Source organism: Phragmites australis, chromosome 24 (assembly GCF_958298935.1).
Source record: "Phragmites australis chromosome 24, lpPhrAust1.1, whole genome shotgun sequence".
NCBI lineage: Eukaryota > Viridiplantae > Streptophyta > Magnoliopsida > Poales > Poaceae > Phragmites > Phragmites australis.
This window is the reverse complement of record NC_084944.1, coordinates 19180422-19205321: the sequence shown is the minus strand read 5'-3', so window position 1 is coordinate 19205321 and position 24900 is coordinate 19180422. Positions and strand designations below refer to the sequence as shown.

At 45.1% G+C, this 24900-nt stretch overlaps 1 protein-coding gene across 1 annotated transcript; it reads right to left on the bottom strand.

Annotated features, from left to right (window-relative positions):
- Positions 1 to 20895: 20895 nt before the first annotated feature.
- On the bottom strand, positions 20896 to 22140 carry LOC133907234 (F-box protein At2g26160-like). The gene has a single exon (XM_062349240.1). The coding sequence runs from the start codon at positions 22138 to 22140 to the stop codon at positions 20896 to 20898; it is 1245 nt and encodes a 414-aa protein (XP_062205224.1).
- Positions 22141 to 24900: the final 2760 nt, after the last annotated feature.

Here is a 24900-nt window from a genome sequence, read left to right as displayed (position 1 = left end):
TGCCATTACATAAAGGCTTATGCTTCAAGCTAGACGGCACCACGCTCCGTACGGGGGAGGATCGGGGATGGTGGAGATCTCGACCGAATCATCGACCAAGCCGCCATCGAGGTCTTCGGCAGTGGAGCCTTCAGGTCATCATCAACTAAGGAGGCGCGGTCGTCTTCTCCGTCGACAACCGCTAGATCGCCCTCGCACCAGGCAGAAGACCACTCGACGTCACCGATGTCGATCATCAGCTCCAGCAGGGCCTTCGCCTCGACCACTTTTCCTAGTCCATATGCTGGTCAGCGGTCGATTCCTGGGGTGATTAGCTGTCACCTGAGGGAGGAGTATAAAAGGTTCCTTGACTCGTTCAAGGGTGAATAAGAGTTTTTTTTGAATGGTCTAAGCTGATCCGTTCTGTCAATTTTGCACTAGCCACACGAATTAGCGAGAATGAGAAAAACTATGTAATCGAGTAGCCAATCGAATTGAATGTAATCGACTTACCTATGACCTATCTTTTCTATGAATAAAACTTTCAGAGTTGGTTGATGTTCCACGAGTGGATGATGGAGATCTCGACCGAATCATCGACCAAGCCGCCATCGAGGTCTTCGGCGGTGGAGCCTTCAGGTCATCATCAACTAAGGAGGCACGATCATCTTCTCCGTTGACAACCACCAGATCACCCTTGCACCAGGCAGAAGACCACTCGACATCACCGATATCGATCATCAGCTCCAGCAGGGCCTTCGCCTCAACCACTTTTCCTGGTCCATATGCTGGTTGACGGTCGATTCCTGGGGTGATTAGCTACCACTCGAGGGAGGAGTATAAAAGGTTCCTTGACTCGTTCAAGGGTGAATAAGGGTTTTTTTTGAAGGTCTAAGCTGATCCGTTTTGTTAATTTTGCACTAGCCACACGGATTAGCGAGAATGAGAAAAGCTAAGTAATCGAGTAGCCAATCGAATTGAATGTAATCGACTTACCTGTGACCTATCTTTTCTATGAATAAAACTTTCAGAGTTGGTCTAAGTTGGAAGGTCTAAGCTGATCCGTTCTATTAATTTTGCACTAGCCACACGGATTAGCGAGAATGAGAAAAGCTAAGTAATCGAGTAGCCAATCGAATCGAATGTAATCGACTTACCTGTGACCTATCTTTTCTATGAATAAAACTTTCAGAGTTGGTCTAAGTTGGAAGGTCTAAGCTGATCCGTTCTGTTAATTTTGCACTAGCCACACGGATTAGCGAGAATGAGAAAAGCTAAGTAATCGAGTAGCCAATCGAATCGAATGAAATCGACTTACCTGTGACCTATCTTTTCTATGAATAAAACTTTCAGAGTTGGTTGATGTTCCACGAGTGCTTGAGTTTCACTGGTGGCCCTATTAGTCGATGTACGAATGGCCTATAGTGCCGAGGGAAGCTCTTTTACCCAGTGTTTCGAGTAAGCCTTTAGCCTGTCGAAGACCCGAGTTTTGATACCCTGCAAGACTATACCATTAGCATGCTCAACTTGACCATTACTCTACGGGTGAGCTACTGAGGCGAAACAAGTCTTAATGCCGAATTCTTCATAGAACGCAATAAAGGTTCCGCTTTTGAACTAGCTACCGTTATACATAATTATCTGATGTAGAATGCCAAATTGATTATGCTCCTCATGAATTTCTTGGCCACTTCTGCGGTTATTTTTCCTACGGGTTCGACCTCTATCCACTTAGTGATCATGTCGATAGCCACGAATAGGAACTTGTAACCACCTTGGTCCCTTGGGAATGGTCCCAGGATATCCAAGCCCCAGACAGAGAAAGGCCAAGACAGAGGGATTATTTGTAGAGCTTGGGCTGGTCTAGTGGTCTGCCTTTCGAAAAATTGGCAGCTTTTGCACTTTTTGCCCAGCTCGGAAGCATCCTGGAGGGTAGTCGGCCAATAGAATCCTTGGTGGAATTTTTTTCTGACCAAGGTGTGAGAAGATGCATGATTACCACACGTGCCTTCATGGATATCGAGCAATATTTTGTTGCCCTCTTCCTAAGTGATGCACTTCATCAAGATTCCGTTACTGCCTTTTCGGTAGAGCTTGCCGTCTACCAAAATGTAAAGCTTGGATTTACGAGCAATTTTCTCTGCAGACGCATCATCATCAGGGATGCCCCAACCCTCGAGATAGGCTTGGTACGAAGTCATCCAAGTCAGGTTGCGTTCGAGTAGTGCAGCATCCGTGTCTGCGGGTTCTACCTCGCTGACCTGACCAGACTACTGGTCGGGTTGGGCAGCATCTGTTCGCTAAACTATCGGTACAGATGGTTTAAGGAGTTTCTCAACGAAGACCCCTATGGGTATCGATGCTCGAGAAGAAGCGAGTCTAGCAAGTTCATCCGCATAAGAGTTATCATTCCTTCTGATGTGTGTCACTTCTAGCCCTTCGAACTTTTGCCTGAGGTTTCGTACATCGAAAAGTAAGCCGCCATGTTGTCGTCCAAGCACTGGTACTCCTTTTGAACTTGGTTTACGACTAGCTGTGAGTCCCCTTTCACAAGAAGTCATTTGATCCCAAGTGATGTAGCTATGCGGAGCCCGTTTACTAGTCCTTCATATTCTACAATATTCTTAGAGGCTTTAAAATCTAACTGAACAACGTACCTGAGTTAGTCACCCGTTGGAGATTTGAGCACAATGCCAGCCCCCGAGCCCTAGAGCGTGAGCGATCTATCGAAAAAGAGCGTCCAGTGATCTTCGACCATGTTTGGCCTTTTTTCCTCAATGCTTGTCCATTCGGCGATGAAATCTGCTAACACTCTGGATTTAAAACTTGTGTGTGGTGCGCAGCTTACGTAGAACTCATTTAGTTCTACTGCCCATTGTGCAATTCGTCTAGTAGCTTCCCAATTGTGTATTACATCCTTTAGTGGATACATCGTTAAGACCGTGATCCTGTGCACATGGAAGTAGTGCCGTAATTTCTGAGAAGACATCAAGACTACATATATTAGCTTCTGTACTCGCGGGTATCGTAGCTTAGCATCATGTAGAACCTCGCTCATGTAATAAACAGATTTTTGGACCTTGGCCTTTTTCTCGGGGCATTCCCGTTCGACCATCAGTACCGTGCTTATGACTTGTGGGGTAGCTGCAATATACAAAAAGAGCTCCTCTTTCTTGTTAGGTGGTGTAAGAATCAATGGGGAAAACAAGTACCTTTTTTAAGTCATGGAAGGTGCGTTCCACTTCTTCTGTCCACTCGAATCGGTCTTGTTTCTTCAACAACCTGAAGAAAGGTATTCCTCGCTCGCCCATCCTAGAGATGAACCGACTGAGAGCAGCGATGCAACCTGTTAGTTTCTGAACCTCCTTCAGCGTTCGAGGTGACCGCATCTGGTCGAGAGCCTCAATTTTGCACGTGTTGGCCTCAATGCCTCGACTTGACACCAGGAAGCCGAGAAGCTTGCCGGACGGCACATCGAACATGCACTTTTCGGGATTGAGAATCAAGCGATACTTCCTGAGGTTGTCAAATGTTTCCGTGAGATCGTTAACCAATTCGTTTCTAGTTTTCGACTTGACTACAACATCATCGAACATATGCTTCTACATTGCGCCCAATTTGGGATTGTAGACAGTTTTGAATACACCTTTGATATGTAGCACCAGTGTTTTTTAAACCGAAAGGCATCTTCACATAACAAAATACACCGAAGGGAGTAGTAAAAGCTATTTTCTACGTATCCTCTTATCCCATGCTAATTTGGTGATACCCTGAATAGGCATCTAGGAAACATAGCAATTCGCAGCCTGCCATAGAGTCGACGATCTGGTCGATGTGCGAGAGAGGAAAAGGATCCTTGGGGAAAGCTTTATTGAGGTAGGTGACAAGGACGAGTTTGCGAGACACGTAGGATGATGCACTTCTCGAATGAAGGCCACCTTTAGGAGTTTATTGATCTCCTCCTGGGTGGCACGCTTCCTATATTGGTGCCTTTGACGCTTAGAATTCACGTCCTTGGGGATGACAGCCACTCGACCGAAGTGTTCGACTGTTCAGAGGGAGCTTCTCCCTCGAGCTGTGAGTCGTCACAGGCAGAGGCATACGAACCGGAAGTCGCCGGGAGAGGCCAGGAGGTAACTGTTCTCTCGTGGTCCGTCAGTGAAGAATTGTGTTGGGTGCACGCAAGGCTCTATCTACGGATGTTTTTCGGGGGTGACAGCTATCACCAGATCTTTGGGAATTTCTGTGCCGTGATCGACTACGACTTCTGGATTTATTGCCATTGGGTCAGTCGATGGAGGGTCATTACTTCTAGCCATATACACGAATCGATCTGTTCGGCTACTCTAGCTAGTGTTAGAATCACCGTCGCCACCCTCGTCGTTGTCGGTGTCTATGCAGTGGAGAACATTTGGCTCTGCAGGATCCCACTCGAGATGTCCCACCTCACGGTACGTATCCACTGATCTAGATTCGAGGGTACCGGTATGGATCTGTCCACCTTGGCCGTCCCAATGGAAAATCATGGTTTCGAAGATGATCTCCGAGTTGACGAGAGGGGACCCGAAATTGTCCACCATGGACTCGAAGTGGTCATAGAAGCCATCGTCAGAGAATCTGACGTAAACGTGAGCCAGACACATGATTAATCCTGCAAAGCAGAAGAAGGCCCCTACCTGGCGGACCAACTGTCGAAGATTAGTTCCTGACAATGTGTCTGTAAATAGACTGAGTACCTTCGAGTGCAGGGATTAGTCACAAGATGGGACAATTGATGTATACAGGTTCGGGCCTCCAATTGGAGTAATACCCTACGTCCTGTGGTGGTGTTGCTATCGTATATTGATGATCTCGAGTACAAGCAGTGGGGCTAAATCTATTACAAAGAGTATATCAGATCTGATCTAACCTAAAGTTATTGTCGCCGAGTACCTCCTCTGCTAGGGTCTTGATGCTTGCCTCGAGTTTTCTCTTCCTCTCTTGTTCTCGTGTCCCCCAGCCTTATATAGGGGTGTGAGTATCGACTCCTATCTAGCCGTGGTCGATAGGGAGTTGTTTTCCTTGACGTCCAAGTAGATAGATCTGTTTTGAGTACTAACCGCATCGAGTTAGGTAACTAATCGAAACCTTCCTGATATGTACTTCCATGATTCTGGGTGTATCAAGTACCGCTGATTCAGTTATGTGATATCTAAAACTTCTTAATACGTGTCGTACATACCCTATTCATATATGATATATTCCTTATGCGCATATAACCCATAGTTAGATATTCCACAGATGCAACAAAAGATAAGTCACCGAAGCTGGAACAAAGAGAGGAATGAATTAGACTTATTCCATGAATTTCAATGTGATCAAATGGGACAAATTTCTATATAATCTTGTAGAGCTTTTCATAAGCTTTCCATAGAGTCTAAGCTCATCAAAATTGGAGTTCGAAGCGAAAAATTATGCCCAAAATACATAACGATGTTCTGCAGAAATTTGCCTGACCGGATAATCCGGTGCTCACATCAAAATTAGCCCGGTGCTACACCGGATAATCCGGTGAGAATAATGAAAAACAGTTTGGTGTTCACATAAAGTTTGAAGCGGAGTCTTTTGCCTTACCGGATGATCCGGTGTTCACAAAATGAACATACCGGACTATTATTTCTAGAGAGCTCCAAAATGAATATATACACATAGGATAGTTCGGTGCATTTATCCGGTGTTCAGTGAGTTATCACAGGATAATTCGGTATTCACAGAGGCTTAAGTGGGGTCCAAAGGCTTGTTTGTGAGAGTGTATTCACCGGATGATCCGGTGTTAGTACTACTATTCTTACCGGATCATCCGATGTTAATAGCTTTTTAGAGCTATTGGGTTAATGGCTAGTACGTGAGTTTGAGGCTATAAATACTCCTCCACTCAGTCATTTGAGTGTGCTGGAGTCCAAAGAAGTTCATATACAGCTGAGAAGACATCCAAACCACCAAAGTGCTTAAAGTGATCATCCAAGGTGATTAAGCACGAGATTAGTGAGTGATTAGTACCATAGGCCTAGAGAGTGAGTTGCTAGGTGATTGCTGCCTAGAGAGTGGATCAAGGAGTGATCCAACAGTGTACCTCTTGGTACGCCGGCACCTTGGAGTCTTGGTGACTCGCCAGCAAGCTTGTTGACCCTTCGACTTTGTGTGGATCGGCGGCAAGGCGATTGTGCGGGGATGCGGAGACCTTTGCCTTTGTAGCTCAAGCTCCGAAGTGATCACGATGGTGAGGAACCGGAAGATAGACTAGTGGTGTGACCTTACCTTGGTGGCTTGGTGGCTCATTCGGGTCTTGTCTTTGTTACTCGGTGGCTCAAAGGTCGTGACCGGGTTCCGTCCAGGAGCATTTCTTTTGTGGAGTTCCAACGTGGACTGGGGGTGGCATTCATGCCATTGATACCACGGAAAAAAAAATCCTTGTGCCAAGTTTGCTCTCTCTACCTTATTTACGTTTTCATATTTACTTACTTGCAATTTACCTTCTTAGATAGGTTGCAAGCACATTGATTGGTAGCGTAGACACACTAGATAAAGCTAGAGCATATTTAGATAGAAATTGATATAGGTTAATCTTGTGCTATTTTTGGAGCCGAAATAGTTTTAAGTGTCCTAATTCACCCACCTCTTGGGACGTCACCGATCCTTACAGGTACCGATTCCTATCTAGTCGTAGTCGGTAGGGAGTTGTCTTCCTTGATGTCCAAGTAGATAGATCTATTGTGAATACTAATCGTATGGGTTGGGTAACCAATCTAAACCTTCCTGGTATGTACTTGACTCCAGGTGTATCAGGTACCGCTGATTCGGTTCCATGATATCTGGAGCTGTCGAATATGCGTCGTATATACCCTGTCTGTGTATGGTGTACTCCTTATGTGCATCTACCCCATAGTTAGATATTCAACAGTAGCCCCCTAACTCTAACCTAGAGGAGAGGTTTTCATAAGCACCCACCCGAGTACCGCCAAGTTTAAGCTTGGTTGAGTAAAGTGGATCAGGCTCATAGTCGAAAGAATTGAGTATGGATGGATCGCTCCTCGAGTATCGAGTGGAAGCTCAATCGGGCCGAGCTCCCTATGACTAAACACACTCGAGACTTGAAGAAAAAGATTAAAGAACTTAACTGATCGACACCCGACTCCAAGTAGGGTTAAAAAACCTTTCAAAATTTGAAACGGCGGGTATATGCACATTTAATGTGGGCAGAAGGGCATGCTGAGATTCACACGTCATCATCGTTCCTCTTTTCGCACCGGTCGAAGCGTTGTAAAGGTGGAAGTGGTTGAAGAGGCGGTAACTTTTTGGTTATTTACCCGTAAGACCCAGACTTGCAGCGGCCATTCCTCGTTATTGCCACCAGTCTTCCTGCACAAGCCTCTCAGCTTTCTCCACCCCAGCACGCACCACCGCCAGAAAGAAGTTTAGATCCATGGATCCCAGCTCTTCCTCGATGATCCCAACTTCCTCCTCGCCAGAGAAGCGGTCGGATGCAGTAGCCGCCGGCACCTCGCCCGATCAGTATGATGAGGTGAGGTTCATGATTGAGGCCTGGAAACCCTTAGCTATGCAAGAATCTCGGCTAGTGGAACTCAAAGCGGAAGGAGTGGTGCCGCCATGCAGCTTGGTCGAATGGAGGACGACATCGGGTGAGAGATTCCCTTCCTGCAAGATCGAGCACGAGTTCGTAGTTTTTGAGTCTTTCTTCCGTTGTGGTTTTAACATCCCTTCTTCCAAGTTTCTTCTCAATGTGCTCGATCGATATCAGATTGAACTCCACCACCTGAACTCTATTTCTGTCACCATATTGAGTGTTTTGGTTCATCTATGTGAGGTTTTCCATGGCATCGAGCTAAGTTTGAATCTTTTTCAATATTTTTATAAACTGAAGAGGATTACCAAAAATAAATGTGTTGGGGGATGTGGTTTCTAGTTGAGGAGTGGAATGAAAAACTTCTATATGTTGGTTCGCCTAACCTGCTCTTGGTCGAAGGATTGGAAGAAAATTTGGTTTTATGCCTCCAATCCCGACCCGATGGGTTTTTCTTTAGTGTATAGTTTTTCCCATCCAAAATATTTCTTGGACACAAGAGCATCGAGAGTCCGGCCACACCACCTACTTCGCTAACAGAATTGGCATGCTGAGGCAATTTGGTCTAATTGGGTGGCATGTTGCCGGAGACTTTCTTAGTAAGAGATTGAATCCCTTGAAGGCGCAAACGCGTCTGGCTTGGGAGTACAATGGGGATGAGGATGCTTCCAGGGATGCAGCCGGATGTAAGGCTTAGTTAGCACTTTGCCCTTTTCGTTTTGCTATGACCTTTGAGCTTCGTCGAGTAACCTTTCTTCTCTTTTCAGCCCTGCCTGCATAGGATGTCACCGCCCGGTTGAACAAGCTTTTTTCTTCCGGCACCGGAGTGTGGCATTCCGCCTTACTTCTTAGCAAATCCTCAACCAGACATAAGGATTTTCTTAATGGAAAAGTAGGACTGGTTATTGTCTATTTGGTCTGATTTGTTTGTATGACTGCATGCTCCAGTCTTCCATCAAGAACATATCCTTTCGAGCGAGGTCTTTGATCTCAACGGTGCTTCTTCCGCCGATGCCGTCGACAAAGGGGAAAGGATCAACCAATGAGGAGGCTGAGGGGTCTCTTTGATCGAAGAGATCATCCCCGTCTTCTCACCTGCTGCCTGATCCGAGCCCTCTCAAGTGCAAGTGAAGGAGCCCTCAGGTATGCTGATTGAAATTCTTATTATCTTCTTATTTCCTTTCAAATTATCAAGTGGGTACTTGAATGTATTCGGTTTGGATGAGTGGCCTTTTGTTAGGGAACGGTGAGCGTACCAGCCCAATCGCCTCCTCAAGTAGCCACCACTCTCGATGACTTGGCCGAAAAGGTAACTCTTCTTGAGTTATCGATTTTCTTTCGATCACTCTACTAATGATAAATTTGCATAGGTGGCTTTTTTAGGGGACGTCTGGTGCGTCCTCGCAATCGCCAACTCAACGGACTGTCATGCCTGATGATTCAACTAGAGAGGTAATTTCAGTCGAATTATCGCTCTTTAGTTGGTCATACTTTCACTCGATAATGAATTCTTATCATCTGGTTCTTTGCAGGCTACTGATGCCTTAGCTTTGCCTGGTCCATGTGTAACTCCTTCACCGGCTCCGCCTGCCAGACCAAGAACGAAGAAGGTGACCACAAAAAGGCTAAAGTCAAGGAGTATTTTGCACTTCTCGATTTCAAAGAGGTTTGTCCTGGATCCTGACCTCGACTGGTCGATTGGCAGTCTTTTCTTTTCCTCTTCTCTTATTCTGTTGATTGTAGACTATTGACTGAGGCGCAAACCAAGGCTGCCAGCGTCTCGACCAGTCATCCAGAGCTGACTTCCCCTGTTGACTCGGCCTCGGTTCCAATTTGAGATCCTGCCTCGAGTGTGCCCAAAGAAGATCCATAGCTCAGGGGAAATGAAACTTCAACATCAATCCTGACCAATGATCCGTGGGCAGCGATAAAGACTCTCCTCCAGGTTACAAGCACTCAGGTAGCTGCCGCTGAGGCTAGCCACCACAAGAAGCTCGAAGCCAAGAGGGAGAAAGTTGAACGTAAGTCTATCCCTGATCACAAGTGCGTGATTCGATTATTGGGTGACCAACAAAAATTACTTTCTGGTTTACCTTTTTCAGCCTTGAGTCCTCCTGTAGCAACAAGGAAAAAGTTCTTACCGACGCAATGAAGAAGGTTGACAATGACGTCAAGTATCGAGAGAGACTTAGGAATCAAGTGAGCACTGCTCAAACTGAAAAGAAGGCGATGATGTCTAAAAGGGATGCTGCCATCACTCAGAGGGATGCTGCTGTCCTAGCTCTTCAATAGCTGAAGGAGCAGACCCTCGACCTTATGTCCCAAGCAGCCTCTGCAAGCACCGCCACGTTGCTAGGTATCCTCAAGAGTTATAACCCCACTCTCGATACCTCATTGGTGATAGTCAGGTTTAATTGCACTAGCGAGGAGGCTGCAAAACTTGTAGAGAGCGTCTAGTCGGTAGTTCCAGCTTTTGTCGAGTCACTAAGGCTTAGTCTGCCTAGTGACGATAGTGAGGGGAGTCCCTCGAACTGATGGTCCATCCTTTTTTGGCACTTGTAAAACACACTTTATGATATGAGAATGCACTTATCAAGATTATACTTTGCCAATCAATTATGCTTTTGTCAGCTATTTCCTTATCGATGAAATAGGATTAGCATAAGTAGATGCAATAACTGGTATGTTGTCATCGTTCTCAAGACCATATGATTACACATCTATCAACACTTGAAATCTTAACTACATAAGCCATTAGATGCGCGGCCCTCGAGTACTCGAGAAGACCATGATATGAGAAAAAGACTAATACAGAGCTAGAAAAGGAAAGAGCATATCGATTTTTTTGTGAAGTTTTATCAATTTGCGCATTTGATCAGCATACAAACATGAACTCGATAGAGAGCACACGTGAGATAGACTAGGACTTCAGAACCCTTTTGGCCGTTAGACGTGAGATGTCTGACAATATCTGTGTCATTATGCCTCCTGAGGTATAGTTGTCCGTCATTGACCCAACACATGCCTCCGTTGGTTCTATTTAACATGATCAACATAGAGCCAAATAAAATTTTGCAAAAAAATGTATAAAAGAAATATGGTATTACTATGTAGCCCCCGACTCTATGGTCGAGAAAGAAATTACTCGATCGGAGAGTAGAAAAGGACATACCTATACCATTGATCGAAGAACAATGTTATAGCTCTCAACTATGTACTCGATAATGGAGTCGGACGAAGAGTAAAACTCGTTCTCGACCATGTACTCGATAACAGAGTCGGTTGAAGAGTAAAGCTCGTTCTTGACCATGTACTCGATAACAGAGTTGGTCGAAGAGAAAAGCTCGTTCTCGACTGAATACTTGAGAATGCAAGCCCCCCCGAGCGTTATGGTTTTAACTGCAATATTGTTATTTAGTGAACTCGAACCGCTGGGTAGGTGGGCATTAAAAGACCCCACTCCCATTTGTACCCGTTTTCACCGTAATATTGATTTGACGCGTCATAATGGCCGTCCATCCCTCTTTGCAGAGACGAGACAAGCCATAACGCCATCATGACTTCCACCAAATGCGCTACGCGCCTGAGGCAACACGATCATTTCAGATCTTGACGGCTACGTTTACACAGTATGACCCATTTCCCCCGCTATAAATAGAGGGGCCATGAAGCCGTTTGTCCGTTGTCTCCTTTGTTTCCTTTGCCCATTGCTTCCTAGGACTCGTAGAGCTTGAAGCCATGGCCTCCACTCCATCTCTGCTTCTTGAGCCAATCCAAGAAGTCCCCTCCTCTAGGCCTCTCACCATGGTACTTCCTGAGGTCATCATCGTCACATCCTCCGACAACGAGGACTCGAATAGCGGGCCTCAGAAGGAGAGGGAAGAAGCATCCACCATAGATTGTCGCTGTCCCCTAACTCAGTGTGTTCGCCGTTACATCAAGACCTATGATTCGGTGCAATGCTCTACACTAGAGAGGAATGAGGATGGTGGTGATCTCGACCAGATCATTGACCAAGCTACCATAGAGGTCTTTGGCGGTGGAGCCCTCAAGTCATCGCCGACGAAGGAGGCATGGTCGTCTTCTCCATCGACAACTGCCAGATCACCTTCACGCCAGGCAGAAGACCACTCGGCATCACCGGCTCCGATTAGCAGCTCTAGTAGAGCCTTCGCCTCGGCCACTTTTCCTGGCCCATATGCTGGTCAGCGATTGATTCCTGGAGTGATCAGCTGTTGCCCGAGCGAGGAGTATAAAAGGTTCCTCGATTCATTCAAGGGCGAATGAGGGTCCATAAACTTCCAAACTTTCGAAGGTGGTGGATCTTCACTATTTGCCAGAGCTAGGCATATCCTTTCTGCTAATTTTGCACTAGCCACACGGGTTAGAGGAAAAAGGGAAAGATCAAAGAAGAGCGTCCAGTGATCTTCGACCATGTTTGGCCTTGTTTCTTCAACACTTGTCCATTCGGCGATGAAGTCCACTAACGCTCTGGATTTCATGCTTGTGCGTTGCGTAGCTTACGTCGAACTCATTTAGTTCTACCACCCATTGCACGATTTTTCCAATAGCTTCCTGATTGCGTATTATATCCTTCAGCGGGTACGTCGTCATGACGGTAATCCTATGCGCTTGAAAGTAGTGGCGTAATTTCTGGGAAGACATCAAGACTGCATATATTAGCTTATGTACTTGTGGGTACCGTAGCTTAGCATTGTGTAGAACATCACTCACGTAGTAAACATGTTTCTGGATCTTGGCCTTTTTCTCGGGACATTCCCGTTTGACCACCAGTACCGTGCTTACAACTTGTGGGGTAGCTGCAATATACAAAAAGAGCTTCTCTTTTTCATTAGGCGGTGTAAGGATGAATGGAGATGATAAGTACCTTTTTAAGTCCTGGAAGGCACGCTCCGCTTCTTCCGTCCACTCGAACCGATCTTGTTTCTTCAACAGCTTGAAGAAAGACATCCCTCGCTCGCCGATCTTGGAAATGAATCAACTAAGAACAGCAATGCAACCTGTCAATTTCTGGACCCCTTTCAGTGTTCGAGGTGACCGCATCTGGTCGAGGGCCTCAATTTTGCGTGGGTTGGCCACAATGCATCGACTCAACACTAGGAAGCTGAGAAGCTTACTAGACGGCACACCAAACGTGCACTTTTTGGGGTTGAGCATCATGTGATACTTCCTGAGGTTGTCGAATGTTTCTTCGAGATCGTCAACCAATGCTTTTCTGATTTTTGATTTGACTACAACATCATCGACATATGCTTCTACATTGCACTGATGAGGGTTGGCGCGAGTTGAATTCCTGAGCGTAAAAGATTGGCGCTGATTAGGGTTGGCGTGGCATCATTTGGATGGCACCATTCTAGGAGCTATTGATTTAGCCATCCAAATGATGCCACGCTAACCCCCATCAGTGCCAATTTTTCACCCTTAGGAATTCAACTTGCGTCAGATCGGTAGCTTCTAAGCAAAGGAGCCTAAATGCCACGTATGATCTGCTAACTTAGTAAGCAATTGTGACATAACATAGTCGGCCACATCAGCAAACGGTTAGAGCTGAAGCTTGTAAGTATGACATGTGGGTCTATCTTATCAAATCTATTCATAGTAATAGAAGTGTAATTTTGTGATAAAGTGATGCAAAGTAAGTGTCATTTGTGAAATAAGAGGGCAAACATATAGTTTTGTGATAGTTAAACCAAAAGAAATATAGTTTTGTAATAAAGTGATACAAAGTAAGCATGGTTTTATGAAATAGGGGAAGAAAAGTATAGTTTTATGATAGTTAAATTAAAAGAAATGTAGTTTTGTGATATTCACTCTTAATTGATTGTTATGCTAGCTATTCCTCTGGTTGTTTTGCCATTGTCTTAGGCGTGCAATGGCTAAGCACACTGGGACCTGTCAGCTGGGATTTTCAGCAATTGACGATGCAATTTTGGTGAACGGATCACTTGGTTGTTTGGCAAGGCAAAACAGCCAAAGTCAGTTTCCCTCAATTTTCTTCAAGGCACCAATCAAAATCTAATGGATCTTCTATTAGAGGAGTTTCAGGATATTTTTACTACACCCATGGGGTTACCACCTCCACGACGATCGTATCGGCGGATTCATCTAAAGGACACGAAAAAGGTGGTAGCCATTCGTCCATATCAATATCCACAACTACAAAAAGATGAATTGGGATGTCAATGCCGGGACATGCTTCAAACAAGTATTATCCAATATAGAACTTTGGCATTTTCTTCTCCGGTTCTCCTCTTAAGAAACAAGATGCATCATGGCGATTTTGTGTGGATTAACGTGCATTCAATGATAATACTATTAAAGATAGATTCTCAATTTCGGTGATCGAGGAGTTACTTGATGAACCCAAAGGAGCATGATATTTCACCAATTGGATCTCCGCTCCGGTTAGCATTAGGTACGGATGAATGTCATTTCGAATTTCTTGTTACGCCCTTTGGTTTTACTAATGCCTTGACAATATTCTAAGCCTTGATGAATGATGTCTTGAGGCCTTTTCTTTGTCTATTTGTGCTGCTTTTCTTTCACGACATGTTGATATATAGTCTTGGTCGGAACACCTCATTCACTTCTGACAAGTTCTACAAACTCCTCAGGCCCAGAAACTAATGCTGAAAAGGTTTAAATGTCTCTGTGGCTCTACATCAGTAACATATTTGGATCATATTGTCTTGGCATCAGGAGTTGCAGTGGATTCATAAAAAATAGAGGCAATTTAAGCATGGCCTATTCGTAAGTCCCTACATGAGCTTTGTGGATTCTTGGGACTTGCTTGCTACTACAGACCATACAAAATTATGGATACTACTACATAATCTATTTAGTGGGATGTCTATCATTTGTCACATTCCAAAATACTAATTACGTAATTAAACATGTATGATCATCATCGTATGTAATTATACATATTTATTTATCGAGTTGAGTCAAAATATGTTTCAAGTACTTTAGAGATGGTTTAGATATTTTGGAGAAGTCCAAAATACATAGAAAAAGGTAAGGAGTGAAGATAAGAGGACACGTAGGAAAATTCAGCAAATATCACCCTCGCAGTCTGATCGGGCTTACCCGCTGAAGGGAATCGAGGACGTCCTACGAGGGGTGTGAATTAGGACACTTAAAAACTATTGGCTCCAAAACTTTCACAAGATAAGCCTATATCAATTTATATTTAAATATGTTCTAGACTTATCTAGTGTGTCTACTTCTACCGCTCATAAGGATTGCAAGGTAAATTGCAAGTATGTAAATGTGGAAACGTAAATAAGGTAGAGAGACAAACTCGCCACGAGAGATTTTTATCCCGTGGTATCGGTGGCACACAAGCCACCCCTAGTCTACATTGGAGCTCCACGAAGGATATGCTCCCAGTCGCCAAGTCTCTTCCAGTCACGGCTCTTGAGATACCAAGTCACCAAGACAAAGCCTCAAGCACGATGAGCCACCAAGCCACCAAGTCAAGGTCTCACCATAACTTCTCTTCTGGTCACTTGTACACCATCTTCACTTCAGAGCTTTAGTCACAAAGACAGGGGCCTCTGCGTCCCCGCACAATCCTCTTGCCATCGCTCCACACCAAGTCGAATGGTCAACAAGTTACCGATAAGTCACAAAGACTCCAAGGTGCCGGCGTACCTCTTGGTACACATTTGGATCACTCCTTGATCCGCACTCTAGGTTGCAACACCTAGAAACTCTTCTCTCTAGGCCTATATGCACTAATCAAAGATAGAATTATTAAAGTCTAACAAACCACCGAGTTTTTATTACAGACCACAGGAATAAAAGTATCAAGGTGATGACTCAAAACCAAATGTCACTGCATCCATGTATCCCTTGGCTAGCCCAAGCATCTCCTTTACCTTCTGTAATGCCACCTTGTCTGTCTCCCTCAGGAAGTCCTCCTGAAGGACATTGGTGTCGATATCCTGGTAGTGCGCCTTCAGTATGGCCAGCACCTGGGCGACTGTCTCTTATGCTCCTCGCTAGGCCTAGCTCGAGATGTGCTTAACACCTTCATCTTGAGGCCTCCGTAGACCTCGGTGAGCTTGGTCACCTGGGCAGCTAGTCCGGCAGTGTTGGCGTCACCCATGGGCTCCACCTGAATCCTGACTCCAGTGAGTGCGTCTAGGAATACATCTGGGGCCATGAAAAGCTGTTGGTGGGTAGCAGATATCTGGCCTCCCTCCTGGGCTAGGGCGTTGCGGATCTCAAATAGCTCTGCAAGGTGTTACATTCAGAGTGAGAAGGTAAAAGAGGCGGCATGTACAAGATGTTGGGTGTTTACCTTTCAACCAGCCCTCTAGTTCGGAGTGCATATTCTTGTTCTCAGTGATCTCATGGGAGAGGCGGCGGTTCTTCTCGTCGACCTCCCTCATGAGGTCAGCTACTCAGGCTATAGCCTACAAGGCCTTGTTGCAGCATTTGTGCAACCCCACACATACAACTATAAAATATCAGGTCAGTATATGTTATTTCATCAACTAAATGGTTATCTTGCAGAAAGACTCTTACCATAAAGAAGGGCCTTGGGCACCCTGGATGACGTCCCTCTAAGGCATATCGCTAGATAGCCCGTAAATCAGGTCTGCGATTAGTTGGGGTGATAGAACCTCTACTTGCTCACCTCAGTAAACTCACCCCCATGCCTCTCGGAGGGCTAGATGTCCAGGATCCAAAGTGGTCACGGCTTGCGGGTAGGTGGTGGTGCTCCGAGCATCATGTAAAAAGGAATCTAAAGGTTGTGCTTGCATGAACATGAGGAGGGCAGCCATGATGATAATCTTACATGTGCCATTTCATGCTTCAGAAGAACTTCAATGGGACAAGGATGGAGGTTGACCACTTGGATGGCTTCTGAGAGTCACCTCCCTCAATCCCTACTCCTGGCGCAGGCAAGGTCATGTCGGCTGGTGCACCCACGCCAAATACCGCCTTTCCATGATCCTGGTCTAGCACCTGTGAGCACACAGGGTCAGTCATAACGGCTAAAAAATGCTTCGGGGAAAATTTCAAAGTTACCAGAGTTAGGACCAGCACTTCGTGTGTTAAATTCGATGTTGGGGCCGGCACTTCGGGTGCTGAAGTCGGGTCCGGTCCTTAGTGGTTGGACTCAGGGCTGAGGCTTCTGGGGCCATGGACAAGGCTAGAGCCAAGGGGTTGCATTCCAGTACACGCGGCATCACGGGATCACTAATCGGCGAGCTGTCGCCCACCAAGAAATCATCCTCATCCAGCATGTTGCCATCGATGGAGGGCGAGACCCGTGACGTAACATCACCATCCCCACTTCCGCTTGGGCCTGTAGTCCACGTCATCAAGACCTCGTATGAATCCTCATCCTGAACGTCGGTGTTCTCGGCCTTCGAGTCGAGCCGCCTGCGTCACAGACGATTATTTAGGTTGTGGGGTAATTTATTATTTTGACTCTTCCTGCTCAAAATTTTGGACAATTATTTAGTCATTTAGATTACTTCAAATGAAAACATTATCAACTACAAAGTTATATATCTCGTCAAGTACTATTATTTTCATATAAATGTGTATCCATCCGACTCCGTATGACAAAGTTGGTCTCCAATCAGTGCAGTGCTCTGTAGAATAGCGAAAACTTTTGCATACGGAGTCCGATTTCAACGTTCGATATCTACTTTCGAAGCTAACAAGGAGGCGCATATGAAGAATACACATGTTTACACTTGTACATTTCTTGACCTAAAACGGCTCAGAAGACCCTCGACGAGACCTATGAAGTTTTTGGTTAAAAAATTACCTTATCCAATTTACCTGAAATTTTTAGACATAGTGCTACATCTGAAAGGCAGTGCTGCGCAGATGTTTCATTAATCTGAGTTACCAAACTCACGATAAAAATCTTTAAAGTTGTAGTTTTTAACTTTGTGATCCTGTGTGTGGCTTTTTCAATCATTATCACTACTCTTACACCAGATCCAATAATTTACTATATGGTCCAGTGCGTGTTTTTCTTTTAATAGTCTTTAGATGATTATTTGGGTATCTATATGTCTTCAAATAAAAAATTTATCAACTACAGAGATGTATATCTCATCGAGATCTACAATTCTCATATAAAATTTGTCTCCATCCAACTCTATATAAAAAAGTTACAAATTTTGAAGATAGATTGTATTTTATTGTCACTGCCAGTTAATATAACGAACTGACAGTGATAATGACTCTATTATCACTACCTATTCATAACTAGAACCGGTAGAGATAATCAAGTATCACTGCTACTTCAATTAAAAAAACAATAGTGATAGTATACACTATCATGCATTGTCGGTTCATTATATAAATTGGTAGTGATAGTTAGACTATTACTGTCGGTTTTTACCATATGGACCAGTACTGTTGGTTTTCTTTTCTGAACCAACAGTGAAAAAGAGCAGAGATAACGTTTTTTTAGTGTGATCATGTGCGTTTTAATTAGGGGTGCGGCAAACACCTTATACAGATAACACTAGGATGGAAAGTATTGGACAAATTATATGAAAAAAAACGTTTAATTTACACCTCATACTTCTTTTTGGTCCATAACCTCTTGCTACATTATTTCTTAGCATGGTGGTCATCAAGGCTAGGTATATCCCAACATTGAGAATCTGATCCCAAATAAATTTGCAATATTTGCATTGCGCTGCTCAGCCATATATAAAAGTATCGAATGTATTGATGGTAGAAAAAATAGATCGATCTAGGCGGAGTATCACAGCGTGACTTGGTGTTTTTTCACCTCTGTGTCTTTCTGCCATCTAGCCCCCTCTAGCCCAGGCGACCATGGCTCCTAATTATAGGGCCGTGCATAGCTTGGCGTATAAATTATTACAATGTATAAATATCTGGGATATGATTGAATTACTGGGCCTTATCTTGGATTACTACTTTCTACCCTATATGGGAGATAAATATCTACCGTAGTAATCATCGTGGTGTCTGCACCCTGAGAGGTGAGCTGGTCGCCAACTGCGGCCTAGCGCCGCACTGTCAAGGGTGTCAGGATAGCCTCCATTACGCCGGGGTGTCAGAGCGGCGTCCACCAACCTAGGCATTTAATGCCGGTCACTTCCTTGCAGGCAAAATATGACCGGTGCTCCCCTTTTGGTAGATCTTTCCCTAGGCCTGATGATTCACCCTGTAGCCTCCGGAAAGCTGGCCCGAGCAGCCAGAAAAGGGGGCCTTGGGAGGCATGGCTCCGGGAGGTGAATGCTTCGGGAGGCAGAACTCCGGAAGGCCGGGGCTTCGGGAGGCTGAGGCTTCGAGGGACTGAGACTTCGAGAGACCGGGCTTTGGGAGGCTGAGCCTTCGGGAGGCCGAGGCTTCAGGAGGCCAGACTGGTTAAGCTAAGAGGCCATCGGGGGTCCTTAATAACGACCCCCAATAGCGCCGTACTGTTAGGGGTGTCAAGGCAGCCTTAAATGCACTGGGGTGTCAAGATAGCACCACTTGCACCGGTATTGATCGCTTGTCACTTCACATCGGATCGGTGGCAGGGGGAGAAATTCCCACCCTGATATTGTCTTCGGAGGCCTATTGTATCTTAGGCTTCGGAAAGCCGCCCGGGTGTCGATGGGGTGGCCCGAAGGGGTCCACAACCTCCGGGGGTTAGGCCTGTTGCTGAGAGTTAGGAGGCCAAAGGCTTCGGAGGGGCCAGACGTAGTTCCAAGTCGTGGGAAGGCTTCGCGGGTACGAAGAGGTGGCACAAAGGAGTCCGAAGCCTTCGGAGGTCGAGCCTTTAGTTGAGGGTCCAGAGATTAAGGCTCCGGAGGGACATGGATAGTAATCTTTAACCATTATCCTCAGGTTAGTTTATTTTCCTCTAACACTATTATTGTTGGTTTTTTTTTTTTGAATCGACAGTGAAAAAGGGACAATGATAGTAGATATTTTGATGAATTATTACTATTGGTTTTTTAATTTTCTAAACCAACAGTGAAAAAGGGCATAGATAACTTTTTGTAGTAGTGTGATCACGTGAGTTTTAATTAGGAGCGCGGCATGATCAAGACCTCGTATGAATCCTCATCTCGAACATCGGTGTTCTTGGCCTCCGGGTATAAAAAAGTTATAATTTTATCTCCATCCGACTCTGTATAAAAAAGTTATAAATTTTGAAGATAGATTATATTTTATTGTCACTGTCGATTAATATAACGAACCGACAGAGATAATGACTCTATTATCATTGCCTATTCGTAACTAGAACCGGTAGAGATAATCAAGTATCACTACTAGTTCAATTAAAAAACAGGCAGTGATAGTAGGTACAATAATACATTGCCGGTTCATTATATGAACTGGTGGTGATAGTTGATTATTAGTTTCGTCTTTTGCCTGATGAATTATTACTACTGGGTTTTTTTTTCTTCTGAACCAACAATGAAAAAAGGAAGAGATAACTTGTTTTAGTAGTGTGATCACGTGAGTTTTAATTAGGAGCGCGGCAAACACCTTATACAGATAACACTAGGACGGAAAGTATTGGACAAATTATATATATATATATATATAATGTACTCCTGGGTGTATGTACTCTCACCTCTCATATACCACTTTTACACATATGTTATACTTCTTTATCACTTTAAATATACTTCATTAGTAATTATAAGATACTATAATGCAAATCCCACGAATTTTTTTATGAAATTCCATGATTTTTTATCATAATTTGTGTATATACTTCTTTTATGTATAAAAAAGAGTATATAGCAAAAATGAAAGGCTAACATTGAATTTTTTTCATACAACTCATATTGGAGTATCTTAGAATTAGTATTAGAGTATACTAAAAATGATAAAAGAGTATAAAGTGTTTGTTTAGGTGGTATATTGCATGTGGGAGTACATACTCCTAGGAGTATAGAATAGGTGTCCTCTATATATATATATATATATATATATATATATATATATATATAACGTTTACACCTCATACTACTTTTTGGTCCATAACCTCTTGCTACCTTATTTCTTAGCATGGTGGTAATCAAGGCTAGGTATATCCCACCAATGAGAATCTGATCCCAAATAAATTTGCAATATTTGCATTGCGCTGTTCAGCCATATATAAAAGGATGGATTTGCAAAAGGAGCCGGCGACGACAATAAACATTGGAAACACAACAGTAAAATTCAACGTTTCATGCTACCCTCTGTATTAGCTAGCTACCTTCGTTTGTAACATGAGGGTATATAACCAAGGCTAGGTAGTACCCAACAAGGAAGTGGCCAATTCAACCATGGCTGATAGGTGGGAACTGCTTGAAGCTGCCGTCGTCGACGTTGTAGACGCCGATATCCCTCGGACTCTGCGGGTAGTAGAGCGCGTAAGTCTCCTCGTTGTCCGTGTAGTAGATGTGGTTGGGCTCCACACCTGGGTACTTGCCGGCGCGCACCCAGAACGGCTGGTTGCACCCGATGAACAGTGCGTGGTTGGTGTCGTCTCCAAGGGTCTCCGTCTCCACCAGCGTCTGTGCGTCGACGTCCACGCGATACACATTGATCCACACCGTCGTGGACAAGTGGGGGTGGGATTCTTCTGGCGAGGGCACGGGCTCCTGCATCCTCCACACCTGCAGCCATCCCCTGGCGCCGAGGTCCTGGACGAGGTACTTGGTGTCGGTGCCGATGATTCCATGAACCTGGTTCTGCAGAACAATGGTGCAGCGTACTGTGGAGGCCCCGCCGGAAATGTCGAACGCGTGGATGCCCCCAGCCAGTGTGAGGGCGTAGAACATGCCGTCACCGTCATTGTAGACTACGTCGGCATAGGAGTGCTGCTTCCCGATCCAGGTCCAGTGCTCGTCCACGCCCACTCGCGCAAAAGAGAGACTGCTCCTGGGGCTGTGGAGAAGAACCACGATGCAGCTGCCAACCCTGACGTCCGACAGGAAGGCACGCATGTGGAGGAAATATGCGAGCTCCCCCGTGATCACCTGGATAGGCCGGCTGTCGGGTCGCTGCTCCAATCTCCAGTTGTAGTGGTAGATCTCGTAGTCGTAGTCCTGCGCTGCCGAGGCATTTCTCTGGATGGGGCCCCTGACGTGCTCGATGGTGGCCACCGGCGGAAGCGTGTCGATCTGCTGGCCGGTGACGGGGTTGACGAGACGCACCTCGGCGGAGTCGGCGTCGGCTGTGATGAGCCAGCCGTGAGAGCACCCCAGCCAGTACCTGCTACTGATGGGGGGATCGGGCAGGGTGACCTCGTATGTGCTGCCGCCGGTGAGCGTGAAGATGGTGGCGGCGCGGGCGTCGGAGGACTCAGCAGAAGCATAAACGAGGCATGGTGTGACTGCGCGGCCGGACAAGAGGTCGTGACGCGCACGGACCGACGCATACACAGCATGCCAGTCACGGCAGACGGCGCCACACCGGACAAGGTCGCCGGGGTTTTTGAAGGTCTCGAAGAAGGTGGCAAGAACGTCAGCCTGCATGCCCGACCAGTCGGGCGCCGCCGCCTCCGGCGATGGGTTATCCATCACGACCAAGCTGTGGCTGCCGTTGTGCGCGACTTGGTTTTTTGGGGATCGAGTTGGGCCATGTATGCAGTTGGCTTTAACGAGGGCAGTTGGGTCACGATTTTTTACTCGATCCGAATCAATCTTGCATGCCAGCCGGATGGACTCAACAACGGATGTACGAATCCGACTCGTGTATTCATGTATGCTGCTGTTGAAGAACCTCTACTACGGAATGTAGTCCACAGATTCCGTGAGAGAATCATCATAAAGGAGATATAATGTAGGATAAAAGTTTTTTCTTTTTTATTCATCTATATTCTATAGTAAGGGATTTTGTCCCGTATATATAGTGTCAAAAACTCATAAGAGATAGAATCAAATCTTTCAAGAGATCGAGACGGACCCACATTCGGTTCTAAAACTCGAGGTTTCTTAACACTCCCCCTTGAACACTTCTCGCGAAATACATATCTCTCATCAAAACTTTCCAAAAATCCAGTGAGAACACTACGTGAAAAATAGATAAAGGAGATATGAAAACATGACCCGTCACTGATCATAATAGTGACGGGTCTGTTGGGGGATGATCTCTCGTACCTCTTCGGCTAGCAAATTGAAGTCCACCGGTAGCTGAGCACTGATGAATGTTGCAGTTGTGTTTCAGGAAGTGCAGGCGAAGGCTCTGGCAGGCCTTCGGTCGAAGGCTGAAGGTCGATCCGCGACTTCACCTGCTAGCATAGGCGAAGGCTCTGGCGTGCCTTCGGCTGGAGGCCGAAGGTCGACCCGCGGCGCCGGGGGTCAGGATAGGCGAAGATCCTGGCGAACCTTCGGGTGGAGACTGAAGGATCACCCGCAGTGCAATACCGGGACTGGCTGAAGGCGCCTGGTGGACATCGAAGCCCGTTGTGCGCGACTTGGTTTTTTGGGGATCGAGTTGGGCCATGGATGCAGTTGGCTTTAACGAGGGCGGTTGGGTCACGATTTTTTACTCGATCCGAATCAATCTTGCATGCCAGCCGGATGGACTCAACAACGGATGTACGAATCCGACTCGTGTGTATTCATGGATGCTGCAACCCGGATGCCGTTCTAACTGCAACAGGACTGAACAACGGATTTTTAAACGATAGATGTTTTTCTTATGGTGCTCAATAAAACTACAAGAATTGAATATATAGGAAAAGAACATAGGTTTAAATATGCATAGTTCATGGGGACATAAAAGGCAAGAGAACCTTTTTATGCGCCACGGGGAAGTCAGAAAAAATGGGTATCATATAATGTGCCATCTAATGTTACAGTTTTCTCCAAACCTTACATCAGAAAATGCATTCCCAATGTTTTAAGGAAAAGAGCAGTTAATTAGAACTTAGCTGAAAGTCTAATTGTTTAGTTACAATAGAATCTTTGCAATTACAATTTTGAATCAAATTAGGTACCAGGCGCATGAAGAGGCAACCTCACTAGATGAATGATCTAACTACTTGCCAACTGCAGGTAACATGTGTGTGTTATGAGCCAACAAAACATCCATGTGGATTTAATTTCTATATAAGGATGCACACAGACATTGCAAGGAACCTTTGCAGAAGCTAAACTATAGTAGATTCGGTTGGCAATATGTCTGACGAGGCGCATGAAGCCTACCCCTTGTGAGAGCTACGAACCAGCACAAGATCATGCGATGGAAGTGTTTCAGTCCAAAAAAAAAGAACACAACCAAGGCAACCTTCAAGAGTGATCTAAAGAATCACAACAAGACAATGCACCCAACGAGCCGTTATATTTGCAACAAGTATGGCTGCTGCTTCTACAGTGAGAGAGAACAGGGTACAGAATCGTGTACCCGGTTCTTCCTCACTGTATAAGCAGCAGCCAGACTGTTCTTCCTCACTGTATAAGCAGCAGCCAGACTTGTCACAAATGTAATGGCTCCTGGGTGTTTTCCTTGTTGGTTGCCTCTAGGCAACTCTTGTAGATAGCCTCCGTTGTGTTTTTGTCCTCGGAGAGGCCAAGTTCTTGTGCTGGTTGGTAACTCTCACAGAGGCCAAGAGGTAGGCTTCATACTCCCCTTCCGACATATTGCCGACTGGCTCACAATAGTTTAGTTTCTGCAAAGATGCCTTGCGAGTGCATCATTATATATAGAAAATCAAATCTACAAGCATGTTTTGTTGGCTCATACACTCACACATGTTACCTGCAGTTGGCAAGTGGTTAGATCATTCATCTAGTGAGGTTGCCTCTTCATGCACCTGGTACGTACTAGCAAGAAGATGAGTAGTCTTTCGAAAGAGATGACCGGTAACATACTTGCCATTTGCTGCATGAACATTTCGTTGTGGCTTGCCATGTCAGTGCATGAACAAAAGAAATGCTTATGTGCAGAATTTCATATCTGGCACACAAATGCCTTTCCATCTAGGGTGCATTTGGTTGGAGGACAAGGTTGAATGGAATAGTGTCATCTCTGTTTTTTAGATGGGATGAGATAATTTTCTGTTTCGCTGGATGGATGGGATAAGCTACTATTCTATTTAGTTGGTGGGATTAGGTAGATAGGATTAGCTAGTTTTCTGTTTAGTTAATTGGATGTATCGGTTGACCTAAGTTGATTGTGATGATTTTTTTATGAACATCTCAATTTGTGCACATTCACATTTATATGCAATAAGCATTTCGATGAATTTTTTCATGTTTGAATTCAGATTGAATTAAAAAGATAATATCATATGAAATGATAAAAATGCATATAAATCGAGCATTGCAAAGGAACTC

What these genes read in the sequence shown, in the direction of transcription:
- LOC133907234 (XM_062349240.1), bottom strand. Translation starts at nt 22,140, where the DNA reads ATGGATAACCCATCGCCGGAGGCGGCGGCGCCCGACTGGTCGGGCATG.